At 35.9% G+C, this 19,992-nt stretch overlaps 1 protein-coding gene across 6 annotated transcripts in view; it reads left to right on the plus strand.

Moving 5' to 3' along the window:
- Window positions 1-19,992, plus strand: part of PHTF2 (putative homeodomain transcription factor 2) — a 63,286-nt gene that overhangs the window by 21,535 nt on the left and 21,759 nt on the right. For 5 of the 6 annotated variants that reach the window (XM_062019602.1, XM_062019609.1, XM_062019606.1 and 2 more), the window contains 6 exons: window positions 2,010-2,066; window positions 5,668-5,737; window positions 8,144-8,302; window positions 13,112-13,277; window positions 13,966-14,130; window positions 19,128-19,329. In XM_062019602.1, coding sequence (XP_061875586.1) covers window positions 2,010-2,066; window positions 5,668-5,737; window positions 8,144-8,302; window positions 13,112-13,277; window positions 13,966-14,130; window positions 19,128-19,329 — 819 coding nt within the window. The remainder of the gene's footprint in view (window positions 1-2,009; window positions 2,067-5,667; window positions 5,738-8,143; window positions 8,303-13,111; window positions 13,278-13,965; window positions 14,131-19,127; window positions 19,330-19,992) is intronic. The other variant, XM_062019616.1, reaches the window with a different exon arrangement.

Raw genomic sequence — 19,992 nt, forward strand, 5'->3', positions numbered from 1 at the left:
GAGAAAAAGCCAGAACAATTAGATATAAATGTCTGGATATAATGTTTATTCAATATATATTCAACTTTTTAATTGCTGGCTATTATCCAGGTAGAGTTAGCTTTGAAATTTCCTTTGATTTAATTGTAGCCGGTGCTTAATTCTGCCCAATATAGTACCCGACTCCCTAATTATTTTACACAGTCTACATTTCTTTTTCCCAAATGAGACGTACCAGTTGTTTATTAATATTATTGAAAAGCTAGTATTTTTTTTCATTTCTGAGGAGTTTTAAGTTTTAAGTTAGACTGTAGAAATTGTTGGAGTGCTTAGTTCTTGTGAACAGAAAATATTTAAATTTGAGAATGAGTAATTCAGTAATTGAATTCAGTGTTCCCACTCTCAGTTTTAGATCGGCTTTGGACTTTGCTGCTCAAAATTAGGATTATTCTTATTCATTTTCCACTGATAGGTCACGTTTAGAAGTACAGAAGATGCCTTTAGTTTGTTTTTGTTTATGGGTGTGTTTGCCTATTGGTCCAGGATATCTGTTTGCACCTTTCTAGTAGAAGGTTGTCCCTACCATGGCAGAGGGGTTGGAACTAGGTGATCTTTAAGGTCCCCGCCAACGCAAATCGTTTTATGATTCCAGTTGGATCCTTGGTTAAAAGATCCGTTTTAACCAAGAATGACCTTTTTTTTTTTTTCCATGTCTTCTAATTTAACACTGTAGACTGAAATAGTACAAGATAGATAAATAGTTTCAAGTTTCTTTACAGGAGAAAGAGTTTCAGTGTTTTGTGGTTTAAGGTGTATGCACTCGTGCTCAGGCCTTTTATATCTGTTGCAGTTCATGAACTGGAATGAGGAGTCATTCTGTTGCAGGAAGATTGAATTTAAGCAGGTTCATGCAAATGCCAGGGCTTGCTCTTGCTGCTCTGGGCTAAGCTGCTTGTATCAGCTCTCTGCACAGTGAAGGGACCCTAAATCTCAGAAATGTTCCTGCCTCTCCCTCATGACCTGGAAGTGATCTTGCATGTAACTGCTTAGAGGTTGTGAGAGAAATCAAGCTGCAGATACCTACCAGTGTGCGCACCTGCATTTGCACATATGTGTATATATTTAGGTAGAACTGCTGGAATGGAACAGTTTTAAAATTAACATAGTAAAAGTGATCATTACTGAATGTTGTCTAGAAATACTATTTGTGCAAAGTTCAAAATGACCTGATAGTCTTGGGTTGCTTCTTATAAAACCTGGTTATTTCATTTCATACAATGACTGGTTCTTGTCACTTTGTCTTGCATGTGAATTTCCTGAAGTTTAAGGTTACCCTTCTTCAAAACACCAAGTCATGGAGTGACTTTCTTGTATAAACAAGTGCACAGTAATTTCTTAAATTAACTATAGCTACCTGTATTGATGGTTATTTGAAGTGACAGAACTCATTTACTTGACACTGTGTTTTCCCTGGCCTGCAAACTAGTTGGCTATAGCTTGAGGTTTATATCTACACAGATGTTTATAACTAATTGTTGCTCTGCACTCTTAAGAGGTAAAGCTAAATACAATGTAGCTGTAAAACTGAGTGGAATGGAATGAAGGAGATGATCTTAAAAATAATGAATTAATTGAAAGTATAGATTCAACGAGGCTAGTATTTTATTTGAATTTAAATGAAATACTATGTCAGTGTTGCTGCTGTGGATCTGCTGTCAGTAGAGACTGGAATCCTGAGTCCAATCCCGATGTGAGATGGGAGGGAGCATGGTCTTCCCAGTCCTCTGGCTTGTGCAGGTCACGTGACAAGGCCGAAAGGATCCACTTGCTCACCTCTCTATCACAACTCATTTACAGACTAGCTAGATCCTGTCCAGCCAAGATGGAGTGGCAATGATAAAAACTTCTTGTGAATATGTCTCTTTGAGGAAATAATCTACTGTCTTCATGCTTATCTTCTTGATGATTGATTGATGATCAGTGTCTTTTGAAAACTAATGTAGATTTTTTTATGTGTGTATTCCTTTTAGATTGGGGCATATGATCAGCAAATATGGGAAAAATCAGTAGAGCAAAGAGAAATAAAGGTAATAATTTTATAGCATTTCCATATTTTTTGGTGTCTGGACAGTTGTCTGGGGTTGTGTGCACTGATGTAATTTACAATGTATGTGGTGGTATTTAATACAGGTAAAGTAAAACTAGACTTGTGGAGTGTAACCAAGTGTAGCGGGCATACTATGCTTGTTTATTTTACATAATTAATAACTCTGCAGCATTTAGTGCGCTGCATCTTTCTTTACCCCAGTACCTTGTTTTTCTTTTCAGTTTTCTTTTCAGCCAGGGCTTAGTTGTTTTAGTACCTCTGTCTTTCACTTTTCTTTGTGATGAATTCTAATGTCAGTTATCTGAGCTCTCTTTACTTTCAGTTAGTTACCTTATACCTGCAGTTTACTTTTCCTCCTTTATGATGCTGTCATTGTTTTGTACAGTTTATTAGACTGGTAAGTACTTCAGGCTTTGTTTCCCTGAACAAGTGGTTTAACAGCATTCTTTGCATTTTGGTTTAACTAACAGTGCCATCAGCATCTGATGCATTGCTAAATTGTTTTGGTGAAACAGAAATCAATCCTGTATGTAATAGCTTTATGGACTGTGTATGTGATACTCCACAATGTTAATTTAATTAACATTTTCTCGGAATTAACCTTTTTTTTTCTTTAAATATTGCACACAAGAAATGTGCTATGACAGCATGACTTTCAAGGCATGGCTAATTCTTAACGTTGTCAAAATGTACATTGCTTTGGTTTCTGTGTATTTTTTTCTTCTCTCCAGCGCTGAAATGGCCAAGCTGGGTGTGCGGGGGGGACTTGGCACAACACGAAACTGTTACAGGCTGTGAACTGCAGAGTTCTCTTCTTTCCATACCAAGTTCTACAAATTGACAAATACTGTCAGCTTGGACTTACAGGTTAAAGTGCTTCTAAGCTCCCTCCCTGCATCAGTCCATGCACTTTCATCAGTCCCCATCCTGCTGCCCACGCAGTGCTAGCAGCCGGGGTCGGCACTGTTACCACAGCTGGAAGTATGCCCTGCACAGGAACGTTCCCCTGTGCGGCCGTTTGCCCCAAGTGTGCCCTGAGAGAGCCTGCAGAACTGCTCTTGGCAATCCATACAGCTCATTGCAAACTGAGACCCTAGCGACTTACTCGTTTTCAGGGCCTTTGCCACGACCATGAAAACCAATCACTGCTGTGATAGAAGTTCTCGTAGCTACTGCATAATAGGACGTCATTCAAATGATTTATTGCAAATAATGCATCTCTTTTGGTTCAGGAGCCCAACAGCTAACAAACTAATGATGGTATCTAAATAAGTGTGGTGCCTGAGTTAAGTGTAATTATGGTAACACTGAAGCAGACCAAGTTGCAGTATTGCACGTCAATGCTTTAGTCTCAAACTTTACCGAAGGCTGTTCATAAGGGAACTTTACTCAAAATCTAAATGAATATTATTTGTAGTAGAAAATCTGCTTCTGATACTATAAACAAATAGTTTAGTGAGAACTATAATAGAATATATTAAAATGAATTAAAAAATTTGTGTATATGACATTTTGTTACAGTAGTAGCAACTATTCATAAGTGTTCTAATGTAAACTTTATAGTTAGCTGAAGTGTGTTTGGTGTTGAATAGAAATTCTGTGAACTAGCTGAATGGGCCTGAACAGTATGAAACATTATGAGTGTTTTTTTATACTAACTTTATTTTGAAACACTGCTGCTTTTCATATATATTACAGAGATTGTGATGCATTAAGAGAATGGAGAAATTGCATCTTAATAAATAGAATTCTTTCACTGCAGGTACTGAAAAGTAGCAGAACCAATTCCATATAGTCCATGGACACGGAAAGCATTTAACCAATGGAATTTTAAAATAATGTGTCACTACTTTTCCTGTGAAAGACACATCAACTTATACTGTTGACTTATTTTTTGCAGAATTCTTTCTTTAGGACTAGGCATGTATTTTGAGAGAGTTTTTTCTTCTAAGAGGCATGCACATCTTCACTTAGACTTTCAAGAAAAAAACCTTGTGTCCTCTAAGCAGTCATACATTTGGAAATTGTTATTGTATCTTTCAGCATTTTATTTTTAAGCTTTAGGTATATTTATGAAATAGAGTGGCTCACTTACGCAAGATTTCTTAAGACTCTGTAGCTGATTCTAGAATGACAGTAACTTCCAAATCTTGTTTTCTCATTACATGTAAAATTACTACAGTTTTAAGACTGCTGTTCTGTAACAATCTTGCACAGTAGTGCTTTGCAGTGCTTAAGTCTACAATACCACTGGTTTTCTGAACTTCAGAAACCTCAGAGCATGTTTTGTCCTACCCATATTTCAACTCTATGTATTCATTTTGTTTCATTTCAAGCAAACTCTTGTTTTTCTAATAGACATATCAGGTGATGATTATGTATCTACTTCATTGTGAAAAGTTTATTTGGATTTTTTCTGGTTTTTATTTCAGCATGAAAAAGAAATTCAGTTCAATTTAGGTGTGAGAAATATTTTGAGCTGCACTCTACCTACTTGAACAGTTTGCTTGATATTGTTCTCATGAAGATTAGTATTAGCAGATTTCATAGATCTCTCATTGATAAGAAATTCAATTTTATACTTTCTTCTGAATTTAATATTTATATTTAAGTAATAAATATTTTTTCACATGGATGAAGTGTGACGATGGTGGAAATCTATAGTTCACCAGTGAATTTAACGCTTTTTGGAATAAAGACAGTTAAACCACTTCTGTCTTAGTTCCATTTGTACTTGAAATATATATTTTAAAAAATATCATGTTTTACTATGTATGAATTGTATTCTATGGAGTCATTATTTGCTAGTGATGAGCAAGAGCCTAATCTAAAGGGATCAGAATAAACTCACAACTGTTTTGGAGGCTTGAGAGTGCAGCATCACATCTTAGCTTTAAAAACAAAGTTGGAAGTACTGTAAGATAGTTTGGCTCTTCAATGAAGGAAGATGCTGCTTCTAAAAGACAAAATAAGCTTGCTTTTTTCCTGCTGCTTTCCTGTCATGAGGGATTTCTTTCCTAATCTTAACAGGCTAGGAAAAATCCAATATTTTTTCTAGAATTTGGATTTGTGACAGTGGAACTTGCTGATTAGTGGCGCTTGTGTTCCGATGTGATTTGCTATCTGGGTCTGAAATTAAGGAGTTGCAATGTAAGCATTCTCTGAAGTTTAATTAGACATCTAAGGAGAAAAGACATTCAGGAAATTAATTTGTTTCAAAAGTTCTGAAAGCCTAATATAAATGTATTACTAATTCTTGCAAGTGTGTGCATATGTTGTCAGCATAATCCCAGGCCATGGGAGATGAGTGCTGAGTGCTTAAATAGGTTTGAAAAATTGCCTAATGGGTCAGTAATTGGTTGTGTTTTGTTTAGCTTGTCAAGTGTGTAAAAGGCATTTATTGTGCCTTATTCCTTGGAACATTTATTTTGTTATACTTTAAATCTATGAAATTGACATATTTGTCTGAATTTTCAACAGCAATACAGGTTAAATACAATTACTGACCTCATCAGCATTTTTTTCTTTGGTAATGTCTGTCATCTGCATGAATATATTTTGATAGTATTTGCCTATTGCAGGGTTTGAGAAACAAACCAAAGAAAACGGGACATGTAAAACCAGACCTCATAGATGTTGATCTTGTAAGAGGTAGGTCCTGAACTAGAATAAAATGAATTTCTCAGTATAAAAATAACTGTCATCCTGTGTCTTGTAGTAAGAGTGTATTAGTAAGTATGAAAAAAACCCCAAAACAACCCAACCCTATGTAATTCCTCTCTAAAGAAGTTGGATAAAGAATATCGTTAAAGGTGAACTCTAGATTAAACTGAAGACTTAAAAACTTTTGCTGTATAGATTTAGATTTTGAAAAAAACAGAGCTTGTGGATTGTCATGGCTCAAAGTTTTTGAGATTTAGTTCAGAAATCTCCTACTGTCATGCATTCAGACTTCTTTCAAATCTTCTCATCTCTAGGAGAAAGGTTACAGAGAAATTTCTGGAGAGCAGAAATTCTCTAGGCCTTGAATGTTTCTTGCCTGTCTTTAGTAACAGGACAGCAACATAAAGGCAGATGCTATGATACTTATAAAAAAGTCTTTACTTAGTCTAATTTGGTTTTATCTTTATTTAATTTCCCTCATACCTCTTGAAGTCTGGGGAAAATACTGTTTAGCGCTTTTTTCCCCACGAGTCCAGCAGCCAGCATCACCTCCTGAATCCATTCCAGGTAGTGAATTCTGTCTGGAATTCACCACAGCACCCCACCATGCTATTGTCCTTAGAGATATGCAGACACCCTTACACTCAGTGCTGCCCTTTAGAAGCCTGGTCATGCCCTTGAGCCCAGGCTGCTTCACAGTTAGTCTGGTGGGGTCTTTGCTGTGCTTGTGCACTCATGGGCACACGGCTTCCCTGGCCGCCTCTGTGCTGTCTGGCTTCTGGGGCTGCACTCATCGGGGACCCTGTACGTGTGTGCATTCAGCTCATGGAATAGGCTGCCCTGTGCGCTACAGGGAGTTAAAAGGATTTAATCGGAAAATCTTACAGACTGTGCTGATCAGACACATGTCATGGTTAGATAAGCAGCTATTTACACATGAGCAGTCTTTATATCCCCTTATCCCTCAATTTTTGCACTCTTGTTCTTCCCCAAATCACCTGAATGCTCCTTTCTCCCACACTTGGTTTCTTCCCTAAATATCCTTTAGCAAGTGCTGTGCAATCAAAGCTCCTTTTCCCCTGTGTCTTGTATTGAGTCTCACATCCATCAGAAAGGTGGTCTGCAGAGCTGTTCCCCCTAAGCTAATGTTGTGGTTTCATAGAATCATAGAATGGTAGGGTTGGAAGGGACTTTTAGAGATCATGTAGTCTTAACACCCCTGCAGAAGCAGGTCAACCTAGATCAGGTTGCATAGGAATGTGTCCAGGTGGGTCTTGAAGACCTCTAAGGAAGGACGCTCCACACCCTCCATATGCAGCCTGTGCCAGGGCTCCCTCACCTGAACAGTGTTCTGGGCAAAACAGACTCCACTAGTCAACTTGGAGAGGAAAGTTAGGAAAGTTTATTCTACTACCTACAAAAACCAGAACAGAACAAAAAGCAAAAACAGGGCAGGATTATGAGAAACAACCAGCACTTTAAGATCTCCCTCCCCCATCCCTCCTTTCTTCCCCGGCCCAGCTCACTGCTCCTGGTATCTCTAACTCCTCCCCCAACAACGGCTCAGGGGGGCAGGGAATGAGGCATGTGGTCAGTCTCTCACAGATGGGCTCTGCTGCTTCTTTTTTCTCAGATGAGGACAACTCCTCACATTCTTCCCCTGCTCCCATACAGGGTCCCTCTCACCGGACAGTCCTTAGTGGACTTCTCTGGTGTGGGTTCTTCCCAGCAGCTACGGCTTCTGCTGTTACAGGGTCCCTCACATGGGACATAGTCCTTAATGAATATCTCTAGTGTGAGTATATGTGAGATGAAAAATGATGTAGAAGGAAAGGCAGAGATAAGTTTTTCTTTGGATGGTTACCATGCTCCTGTGGCCAGTCCTTGGTTGCTCAGATGCTCTGTACTTCTCAACCTTATTTCATTTTCCTGAATGGCATGGCTGGAGTAATTTATAGATGTTGATGTTTTAAATCCTTTTGCAATGTCAGGAAGGAGCTCTGCTGTGACTGCACAGGCATATGGACTTTTCATGTGATTTCCTGTTGCCTCATATCAAGTTTCTGTTACCTCAGTGAAACAGAATAATTATGAACAATTTATTTTCAAAATAATTTTGACATAGTTAGAAATGACAATGTTGTGTTATTCACACGTTCCAAAGTCTAATCTTTATAGAAGTTCCTGCTAATGACAGTCAAGAGGGCACGAACTGTTTACACAGATTTTGAATTGAGGAGATAGTGGAGTGGTAGGAGTATGAGATTTATTCAAATAATTATGCTTCATAGTTACTCTTTTAAATAACTATCTTAACTACTTTACTATTGTACAGTAAAATTGTTATTAGCCATAAGAATGAAATACATGAAAGTTTCCTTTCTTCTTTTAAAGGATCTGCTTTTGCTAAAGCAAAGCCTGAAAGTCCTTGGACATCTCTGACCCGCAAAGGAATCGTGAGAGTTGTTTTCTTTCCGTTCTTCTACAGGTGGTGGCTACAAGTAACTTCAAGGGTCATCTTTTTCTGGCTGCTTGTTCTTTACCTTCTTCAAGGTAGAGTTGGATTACAGGATCAGCATCAGCTGAATGCCTTATTTTAACCATATGAAACCTACTGTATGTTATTTGGTTCACTGTAAACTGTTAAGGTTCATTCCAGTATTTCCACGCAGTCCCAAGCATGTGTCTTCTGTTTAACATTTCTTTTGCATATATTAAAAGAGGCATGCTGAAAATTTAACAATTTCTTTACATACTTTCTTTAGCATTTAGCAAACATGTTAGTTTCTTGTTGCTGCATATAGCAAAGGTTTCCAGGACTATCTAATTTAGTTCAGGACTCAGCAATATCAAATTTAAATGATGTTTTGTTTTAGGCTTTTGTTCTTTATGATATTTATTCAAGTCAAGAGCTCTGATCAAGAAGCAAGCAGGGCCAAACATGCCAAGGTGCATGCACTTTGTGCAGCCTGCTAGGATAATCTATTTGACAAGTTTCTGGTTTTCCTTCCATGTGTTACTCTGTCACATCAGAGGCAGTGAATTTGTAGCTTATGCTTTAGTCAGACCTCACCCACACTCACAAATGACTGGCAAACGAGGGGCTTGTTTTCCTACGTGTTTCTGCTCTTTTTCCCTTTGCAACAGGGAGAGTATGCATCTTAATTTTATATTTCCTAGTTTATAGAAGACTTTTGGGCAACTTTTACCAAACAGAAGGCTATTCACAGCCTTCAGAATGCTCAGTCTCGAGTTCTAGTAGTCTGACCGTGCTTTTTAAAATTGTATGTAATATATAAGAGGAAAATCAGAAAAGGAGTAACGTAATGTAGTGAATCAGTACCTAACAGTGGGAAAGTCACCAAAAGAATAAGTGTATCAGGCGCATGTACAACAGAAATGGAGCAAAGCTTAATGAAAGTTGGGAGCAATTAAAGTGCCCTAAGAAACTAAATGACTGACAAGTTTTCCACTAAAATCCAATTAAAATAATACAATTTTATTTCTTCAATTTTACCAGCTGTCTGTAGAGTTGTGAATCATTGTATCGTTGGGAAACTATTTAAAACAAGAAATGGAGTTAAAGTTGACAGTGCCTTGTGTGATGATGTTTGCAGCTAGAAAATAACTTTCACGGTGCTAGTGCACCAAAACTTTAAATAGTGACAAATACTCATATGGTCTTCTATCAAAACTTCTCCTTATCCCTGCTTCTGAGATAGGTGCTTAAGAAATATTGTTGCACATGTTAGCATTTGTGTATTCTATGGTAAGTATGGACTTAGATGAACTTTAAAGGTCCCTTCCAACCCCTACTGTTCTATGAAGTTGTTCCATAGTGTTAATAATTTTAATCTCATTTATAGTAATAAAGGTAGTAAATTGTGTAAGTTATAGTTTGTTTGTTATCATAGGTGTTCATAGGTGGCCTATTTTGAGAAATACCATTATAGTAATTTTCTGTGTTCCCATTCTTAAATTTATTTTTAAAATACCAGCATTTAATTTGTGGAGGCTTCATAAGATTCTCAAAGTAGCAAAGTAGTAAGACAATGAAGACTCTGAGTGCGAGCAAGTATCTAGGACATTAGTTACAGAGCTGCCTTGTAATTAACTTTTTCCCCCCCAGATTTCTTAGGATCTCTTTGAGTTACTAAAGTTATGGTTGGAATGCATCATTTCTCTAATCTGTATGGTCTGTAATGTTACAAAATATTTCTGGTATTTCTGAGGCTGTGAATTGAACAAATACTGGAAAAGAATTATTAGTATTCCATATTACACTGTAATCCAACTGTTTCAAACACTTGTCATTTAAATTGTTCTGAATTAACTGAGGAGTTTTTGATGTTTTTTGAAATAAATTGAAAGACTTACAATGTACACATAAGTGAAACTAAGTTGACAATTTAAAAAAAAAAGAAATTATTTAAAACAGCCTCTCCTTTTAACACTTGTGTGTAAGTTTTTTGCTTACATTTTACTCAGATATTCTCAGTTATTCCTGACTTTGTGTAAAGTGAAGGCAGCACCAAAATGTTAAGAAATGAAAACTTACCAATAAAATACTTAAAATTCAAAGGCTGTATTTCTCCCCCAAATGTGAATTTGTATTGTTGCTCAGACTTTGTCATATGACAGGTTGTCACTGACACTGTTATAAAATGATCTGACTACATTTGTTAATGTATATTTAGTTAAATGACTTTAGTCATTAAGTATATTCTGTAGATTTATAAACTGCTTTACTTGGAATGACTACTTTGAAATTGATTAGCAGGATACTTGCTAGCATTTCTGTAAGTCTACAGTAAATAACTATTTCTTTGGCTGTTTATTTAAACTCCAGATGTTATTTACATTGGTTTCCTTTAGTATAAAGTTTGATTAGCAAAATATGTGATAAGAGAACTAGAGAGAAATGGTTTTTGTCCAAGGTCATGGAACAGTCTGATGAGTTAAGGTAGAAGTAAATCTTTGTTTCTTCTGACTCATGCATTTAGTTATAGCATTACCTCATTTTTACTTTAAAAATGTTTCTCCATTCTGATAGGGAAGTGAAATTCTAGTGTATGTCTCTATTTTGTATTTCTTAAGTATCAAACAAGAAATTTTAATAGTGATATAATGATTGTTTATTGTGGTGACATGTGTGTATGTGTTTTTAAAGTTGGTAATACAAGTATTTCAAAGCTTTAAATGCTAAAAAATAGATGCTTGTTGGTCTTTGAAATGTACGATTGCTTTTTTGGATACAGCTTTTTGCTCTGTGGCATGATTTCACTTGTGTCTATTTTGCAAAACCATTGTGGTTTAAACCATTGCAATTTAGAAGAGTGCAAATCCAAATACTATAAGTAAAAAACTAATTAAAAGTGATGTGAAAAATTTTCCTCTGAGACCTAGCTGCTGGTAGGAGCAGTTCTAGAATGATCTGAACTATGATGTATTGGCACACTATGTAGAAAGGGTTCTTGGATTTCCCTCCCAGCCTACTGAGAAGACCAGGATGTTGGTAATGTCTTAAATGTGTGTGAAACTTAATATTGCAAATCTGCAATCTACAATCTACAGATTTATGTCTTCTGGAGTAAGATTATTTCTTCCAGATTACTCTGCTTTGCTAAGTATTATTTCAGTAGCAGAAGAAATCTTGAAGTTTGAAATTGTTTTGTGGAAGCCTGCTCCTGTCAATGATTTCACATGTATCTCTGGTGGTCTGTGTTTCCAGAAGTATATGTTTCCATATTCTATGGTAGGAATAAAGATTGACCACTTATTTACACTTTATACCTTATTAAGCTAATTGTATATGTGAGAAACTCAGGTGACCTCTACCTAAAGCTTCTGTGCTTTAATTTAGGAAAAAAGACTGATGGGAAATTAGAAATAGGTTAAAACAATCAAAAATAATTCCATTGTTCTTTATGTTAATAATCAGTATTGGAATACTGATTACTTTGATGAGGACTACTTAATGAAAAACACATCTGATCTCTTTTTAGATGAAAATGCCACATTCAAGTGTCTACTGTTAGGTGTGCCTTCATGTGAAACACTTTAGGTGTGCATGTGACTTTATTTTTTGAGTTAATTTTAGCAGAGAACTGATGAAAGCTGTTGAAATTTTAGCATGTTTTTCTTATGCTAGGAGTAAATCTAAGTTATTCATTTCTTAGTGGTACAAGAAGAAAATCAAGTTCTCATGGGATGTGTGGATGTTAAGCACAGAGAATTATTCCTCTTTTTACTTTCTGAATTGTTTCTTGGAGTTTCTGTTTTTACTTTGTAGCTTCTCTCAGCTGAGTTACAGAATGCAGCACTTGAAGCCATAGAGGCAGAGCAACAAAGACATACCATAAGCAGAGAAAAGACAGAGATTGCCCTTTCTATCTGCCTCGTGCTTTCTGAATGGGTTTAAATTGACTTGAAGCCTATAAAGACATTTCTGAGTTGTAGACGTGGTTGGGCTCTGGGTACAGGATCAAGAGTTGCTGCGTGGGTGTTGGCTGTATATGAAGAGCTGGTTATAGAGGCACAAAATTAACAATTAACTATGGAATTGGAAGCTGACCCTTTTCTAACCACAAGTGGTAGCTGGAGCCCTGGTCACTGCAGCTGTACTACCTCATAGTTTACATGGTTTGTCTTTGATCTTTCCTCATTACTAGAAAATATACACACAAGTATATATGAAACAAATACAGGGTTGCACTTAGACATGTCTGGCTTTGCATAAGGGCAATTTTGTCCTTTGACTGGAATATGGAGTTTAAAATGCATTCTACTGGAGAATGTAAAGACTTTCTAGTCTCAAGTCTGTCGGTCCTTACGGTGTCAAAATAGATATATGGCTCTACAGAAACACAGGCTAGTTGAGGTTGTCAGGGACCTCTAGAGATCATCTAATCTGAACCCCTGCTCAGAGCAAGGTCAGCAGAACAAGCTATGTCCAGTCAGGGTTTGAATGTCTCCAAGGATGGAGAGACTTCAACCTGTCTGGACATCCTGCTCCTGGTTGGATGAGTCTTATGATCACCTACCTAACTTGTTGGATTGTGCTGAGTCATTATAACTGATACAGAATTAAATTGATTTGGACTGCTTTAAGGATGACATTTGCTTTTTGGTTTTGGCTCCTAAAATTTCACTTAAATTTAAAGTTGTTTTGTAACAGATATAACTTTCTTTTTGACCAATAGCTATAATATCACAATTCCATTCAGAATTACATGGGTTGGTTTAAAATACAGGTAAAAGCCTACATGTGACCGTGCCTGCTTTTAACAAAAACCATGTAATGAGTTGGCTAGTTCAGACGTTTCAAATATTCAACTCAACTTCATTTCCCTTCTTTTACAGTTGCTGCTGTAGTGTTATTCTGTACAGCCCAAAGCCCACATAATATACCTCTGACTGAAGTAATTGGGCCAGTATGGCTCATGTTGCTACTCGGAACTGTGCATTGTCAGATTGTTTCAACACGAACTCCTAAGCCACCTCCCAGCACAGGGGGTAAAAGAAGAAGGTATAGTCTATGTTCAAGTACTTCTCATTTAGGACTGTTAAACTATTCTAAAGAATGTGCATGAAAAAAATGTACGAGTTTACAGTCTCTGCAAGAGAGGAGAAACTGATGCTCTGTTTTTATCAGCAGCTTTTAAAATGAATGCTTGATTGATGCTCTCTTTAACGTTATTCTTTGACTAATTTATGCATTGTTTTATTGAATTTAAATGCATTGAATCTGCCATTTTGCCTCAAAACAGTTTTTATTTGAATAGTGGTAGAGTGACAGTATTTATATTACTGCAAATTAAGTTTTAGAACTCTCTGCAATACTGACTAGTGATCTCTGTGGGAAAAATACATTAAAGGAGACACTATTGGAAGTGTAGAATTTAAGTCTTCCAGTACTTCACTGAGCATGGTTTGCTACAGTGAATTCTCCCATTAAAATGGGAAAACCTGCAGGAGTGAATTTTGCAGGCCTAAGCCTCTGATAATGAGGTGAAATGTTGTTTGGGTTTAAGTGTGCATAATGAGTTGATATGCTTAGTTTTATTAAATGGAGTTTATTAAATTGAGATGATTAAGCTTTAGTAAAATATTTTGAAATCTTGTTGGTTTTGCATGTTTAAACTGCTGAACACATTGTAGAACTAGTAGATTGCACTTATAAAGCTACCTTCCAATTTTAATCTCTTCTGATGAAGGAAATTAAGGAAAGCAGCACATTTGGAAGTACATAGGGAAGGCGATGGCTCTAGTACCACAGATAACACACAGGAGGGAACAGTGCAGAGCTACGGTACAAGCACCTCTTGCAGTATTGGCGCTGTCTTCAGAGATATCTGGCATGCTGCTTTCTTTTTATCAGGGTTTGTATTTATTCAAGGCTACATATGTGTTAGAGATGCACTATCCCTTTTCTGAATAAGTAAACATTGATGTAATGATTAAACATTTGTTGATCTAGTTTTTTTTTCTTCATTCTAAGCTCGTCTCAGTATTTGAACATCTCCTCTTGTGTTGTTTCTTGACTTGCAAATGCTGATGCAATAGTTTTGAAAAGATATCAAATTAACTTTTAGTTAAATTATATTTTGATGTAGGAGTACTCTTTGTGGATTAGCAGGAACAAACCATCTCAGTTTCTCAGTTGTAACCCAATGAGAAAATTCAACTCTTTTAAGTTTTACTTTTTGCATTAGCTACTTATTACTCTGAGAGAATGGTTATTGAACTCCCACTGTCATCAAATCACACCCTTTTTCTGAAGGAAAAGCCTTCAGGATTCAAAAAGACACAATATTTAGCTTATAAATATACTTTGAAAATATATTTTCCAGTAATTGGAAGAAACATCTAAATGTGTTGCATTCCAGAGCTGTTTTGCAAATGATTGATCTGTAATGCAGTGGGTGATTAATCTTTTTAAAAATACATTCTGTAGAAGACTGTGTTCAAGAGGTGCTGTGCACACAGCATTGCCAGTGCTGTGTATCAGCATTTATTAACGAGAACATATGCTCTTAAAACAGTATGAAGTTGAGAAAAGAGATACTGCAAGTTGTTACACTGATGTTTTGTTTTGCATGCTGCATCTTAAGTATGGGAACACTAACATGTCTGTCATACTTGTGATACGTGCTGTTAACATAAGATAAGCTTACCAGTGGTTTTGTTACATTCTGTGACTATCTAGGTGGAACTCTGGAGAAATTTTTAAAATGTTTAAAAATATTGCAAGTGGAGAGATCATTTGAGTTCTTCCTTTATGGTTTAAGTTTGCTTTGAGAAACTGAGTCGTAATAATAGACACTACTGCTGTGCTTTGTGTCTGTATGCATTACTTTCTGGTATGTTTGGAGGGTTATCTTGTGAATGTTTTCTGTTCATTGAGGATATTGTTCTGCAATAAGGAGTGTTTGAAGATTCCTCCCCCCAAATTAGTCTGAGTTGTTTTTCATTGAGAAGGGCTGTGTGGAACTTGCTCTAAGGACTTGTTTAAACCATTTAGTGAGAGGTAGTGTGTGTGTATGTATATATATACATATATATATATATATATATAGAGAGAGAGAGAGAGAGAGAGAGATGTTAAGCCTCAATGATGACTACTTGGTATATACAGTATTTTCAAAGGATAAAGAGCACAGAGGGTCTGAGAAACCTGTAAGTAGCCCTAAGTTACCACTTCAATTACAGAGACATAGTTGTTTGTATGTCTGGAGCCATACAAAACATATCAGGAATTCATCTGACTGAAAAATAACCCTTTTTTCCAGAAGATCATACAGATTAGTTTTTTCATGTTATTTTTTTCATGGTAATGCAAACAGTTCTGTCAGCCCAGTGGGATGACAGAGTGGGGCTGGGAATAAGTAAGCAGGTGTGCAGCATGGAGTACCTTGGCTACTTGATGATGTTGCTGAAGAAAATCTTACGAAACCTCAGTGCAAGGAAGCTGTGTAGTGACATCTGTTCTGTTTCATTAAGACATATCTTGAAGCTCTTTAAATAAGCATGTTAGAACATCTCATTAGTGTTTATTTACAGCAATTTTTAACATATATTAAACCTTGAGATACCATTTTCCAGGGTATTAAATATAGGTCTTAAATGCATAGTTTCAAAATTGACCTCAGAAATTATTTGCTTTAGGGCAGGACCCTGTGTACCTAGAGCATTTCCCTACACTCAGGACATTGGTAATCTGAAACTTTGTATTCAATAAATGTCCTTTTGAAAGGCAGAACTCAGTGTGACAAATAAAATATCGTTCTAAATTTTAATCCAACATAGGCAATTTAGAAAATACACGTTCCTATGTGACCTGATCTAGATGGACCTGCTTCTGCAGAGGGGTTGGACTACATGATCTCTAAAGGTCCCTTCCAATCCTGCCATTCTAGGTTTCTACAATTAGTTTACTGGAAAAGAGAGTAGTATCCAAATAGATAATCAGAATATAGTGCCGATTTGGGACTTTATGTCCTTACTGCATTTAGGGAAATCTTAGAATTGTACTTTCTTTAAAAGAAAAGGGTTTTTTGACCAACACACTGAAAATACATGGAAATAGAATATTTGGTAGTATCTTTATTCTTCCAGAAACTTGCCCTAAATCTTCTTTAATATTATCTTTAGCTAATACGTGAATAAGACTGATAGTAATTCCTGACTTAGCTTTTGCTTATGTTCAGACTTTTTAAGACCTTAGATTTATTCATGGTGTTGCTTGTCTTGCTGTTAAATACTTTTAATTCTAGCATGACATTTTAAAAAATGATTAATAATTTACACATACAGTAATTCTGGGAAAATATACATTTCTGTCAGCTAAAGAAATATTGTTCTTTTTTGTTATTGTTTTTTCTTTAAAGACATTGTAGTACATGAGAGCCTAACTTTTAAAGCTCAAAATTACGCTTTTCTGTCTCAAGGCTTACACTTAAATTTAGGGATTCTTATAAAAAATAACTTTAATTTCTTTCTAAAGTACAAACCAAAGATTTCAGTCAAGTTATGTGTTTTTCAAAATAATATCAGACTAGTATTTGTCTTGCAGTTTTAGCACTTGAACTTTGCTTGAGTGGTGAAGTCCTATCTGAACAAATGATACATACATGCATTCTGTTTTCCTCTTATCCATCCCTGATCAACTGTTTGAGGCTACTTTTTCCTGGTAGGAAACTTCTCAAATCAAATCAAACTTGGAAGAGTTGCTCTGTCATTCCATTCATATAGCTTAGTAAGTGGTGGAGTGATTCTTTCTAACTAGATATGTGTGCATGTATACGAGAACTGCATTCTCTTTTGCACTGTTAAAAAGTTTTTAAAAAGTGATAGAAGTATATTTAATGGATTAAAAACTGGCCTCTCTGGGTTCCTGCTTCTTGCAGATAATTTAGTGGTAGTGCTACTTCCTTAGTACTCGCAACGGAGCTTCCTGGAGTTTCACAATGAGTTGCCACTGAAAGGCCAATACTTGCTTTATTCCAGCAGTGGAAGGCATATTTTACCATTCAATAGTAAGCTTAAGCTTTCTGTTTCTTCAGTTGTCTTATCTTCATTAAATTAACACACAATAACATTATGGACCAGCAGAGAAAAAAATTCTAACGTGTACTGTTGCTAATTTGACCTTTTCGTCCAAAGCCTTGGTAATGTTTTAAATGATCTTCTTAATGGACTTAAAAAATTAAAACTCTGTATACACAGTGAGCTAGCACATTGATAATCTGCAAACAGGATACTGACTTAACTCCTTCTCCATCACAAAACACATGCCAAAACATCTTACTGTCTCTACTTTTGTAAGCTTATAATAACCATGAGTTCATGCATATATATGATAACTACTGAAAGTGTTTCTGCTGATTTTATACTCGTTTAGAAATAAAGTAATAGTAAGTGAGTTCTGGAGGTTCCTACAAGTGGTTCCTACAAAAGCCATGAAGTGCAGTTACTTTGACTTTTAAAAAAAAGCATCCGTTACCTTTTCTCCAGAAAAGAGTGAAGGGAGGTGGAATGAGATTAAAGACAGGAAAGGCGGATGAAACACCGTAGTAACATTATCTTATCTCTTCATTATTTTGTCTGCATTCCAACAAGTGAATTGTTCCTTTTTGGATTTTTCTGTTTTATCCAGCTCTCCCTAGCCATTTCATTGGTGTTTAGGTCTTCTCTGTATATGTGGAATACCTTACCTTGGGAAGAATGTAAGGCAACTACCCCAATTTGCCCAATTTGTTTGATGTACATATTGAAGAGGAATTTAATCTTTGTGTAATCCAAGCTCTCACAGAACACCTCACTCCTTAAAGAGAAAGGCAACGCATACGCCCATGTAGGAGCACAAGATCAATTGAACAGATTCTTGATAGTTCTATGACCTATGACCAGTGGTCTGCTTTTAATAATTTTTTTAAAAAATAGAAACCTTGTTTATAACAACTTTTTTTTTTCCCCTTACAAGTTTTCTGGGAATCTAACAAACAAAATATAATAAATACAACATAATCACCGATTTTCTGATTTTTTTTATTTTCCCATTGTTTACTTTGAGAATACAGAAGCTTAACCCAAGACTTAAAGCAGTCTCTATGGATAAGGTAGCAAGCTGCTGTTCCTTTTCATTCTTTCATTGACTGGACTTTCTAACTTGGAAGTGTAATTGTGCTTCAAGAAGGCCTTTTTCTGGCATTAGATATTCTTGCTACTACATCTATTGACTAGATAAGGGCCTTTAGAGAATGTTATGGAATGCTGTTCATCAATGTTAGTAGTCTTATGAGTTATACTTTGGTATTATTATTCTTAAAACTTATTTTATGATTTGAAAACAAGCTTATTGTGTTTTTAAGATAAATGGAAATATGTTTCCGGGATGTAGTGGATAATATGGAAAGGGTAAATCACTTCTGTTTAGTGTAGTTGTCAATAAGCAGAGTGTATTTAAAACAACAACAAATCTGTACAGGGTGCTAAACAGCATGTTTGTTTGCAGCTTCAGGACATGGCACGCTTACTTTGAATTACTAACACTTAAAGAAATTTAGCATACCTTTATTTGTTAATACAGAGAAGTTTCTTAAATTTGAGGCTTGTGGTTCTATTGTAAAAGTTGTGAAATTTCAGTTTTAAAACATAGGTTTCCTTTTCTTTTGATAGCCTTTTCCTTTTCTTTCAGATACTGACAGTTTATTTGTTTTAGTAGATGAAATATTTACAAATATTGTGCCAAATGTTATTATTACTGGTTGGTGGTCCTCTTAGTAAAACTAAAACATAACTTGAGAGGTATAAGCAGGATTTAAACTGGAGGAAAACTGAATCATTAATTTAATACATGTATTTGTTTCAAATATAGATCTAAGAAAGCAAAAAACTCAATAGATAAATCCACTGAAACTGATAATGGCTACGTGTCCCTTGATGGGAAAAAGACAGGTAAAAGCAATGAAGAATATATTCAGGCCCATGAACGTCGATGTGAAGTGATTAAGCCAGAAGAGTCAGGGTGGAGCACTGCAACAGTGAGAGATGCCTTCAGCAATCAGAGTCATCACAAAGTAAGTGTGCTTTGATCCTTTGAAAGCGGGATTACTAATTTGTCAATTAATAGGAGGTGGATTTTTATTATGATTTTGATGCATTCTCATCTACTTTATCTTTCAAATAGATGTAAAATTAAATTAGGCTCAGGGTCCTGAGGCCAAAAATTACATTGTCTTCTTATTTCATTCTTATGTTCCTAGCCTTTCCTTTTTCTTGTAAGACATGACAGACATCCAAGCATTCTTTGCCATTTGGTGTTTCAAGGCACAAATTTCTGTACTGTCTTTCATCTTGGTGTTTTTTCAGATCAACTAAACACACTGTACCTTTTTCTGCCACAGCAGTACTCTGGGCACAGGTCTATCTCCACGAAAAATTGGAGCAAATTTTTGATTACTTACAGTTTGTAATTTTTAAATAATTCTGAGCATATTTAACTATGAATCATCTTACTTTTCCTTTCTTCTTTTTTTTTTTTTAAATTGATCTCTGTAGAAGATGTGGAAAGCATTATTTCCCTCTCAGTGAAGTAGGCAGAACTCTATAGTGAGGAACAGGGATGAGATGGAAGCATAGGAAACGATCATAGAAGAAAGTAGAACTTTTATTTTGGCTGGATATGATTGTCTTCTGGTTATCCTATTTTCACCTTACTGTTCTATGGAATAACTTTTCCA

Source organism: Colius striatus, chromosome 1 (genome assembly GCF_028858725.1).
Source record: "Colius striatus isolate bColStr4 chromosome 1, bColStr4.1.hap1, whole genome shotgun sequence".
Taxonomy (NCBI): Eukaryota; Metazoa; Chordata; class Aves; order Coliiformes; family Coliidae; genus Colius; species Colius striatus.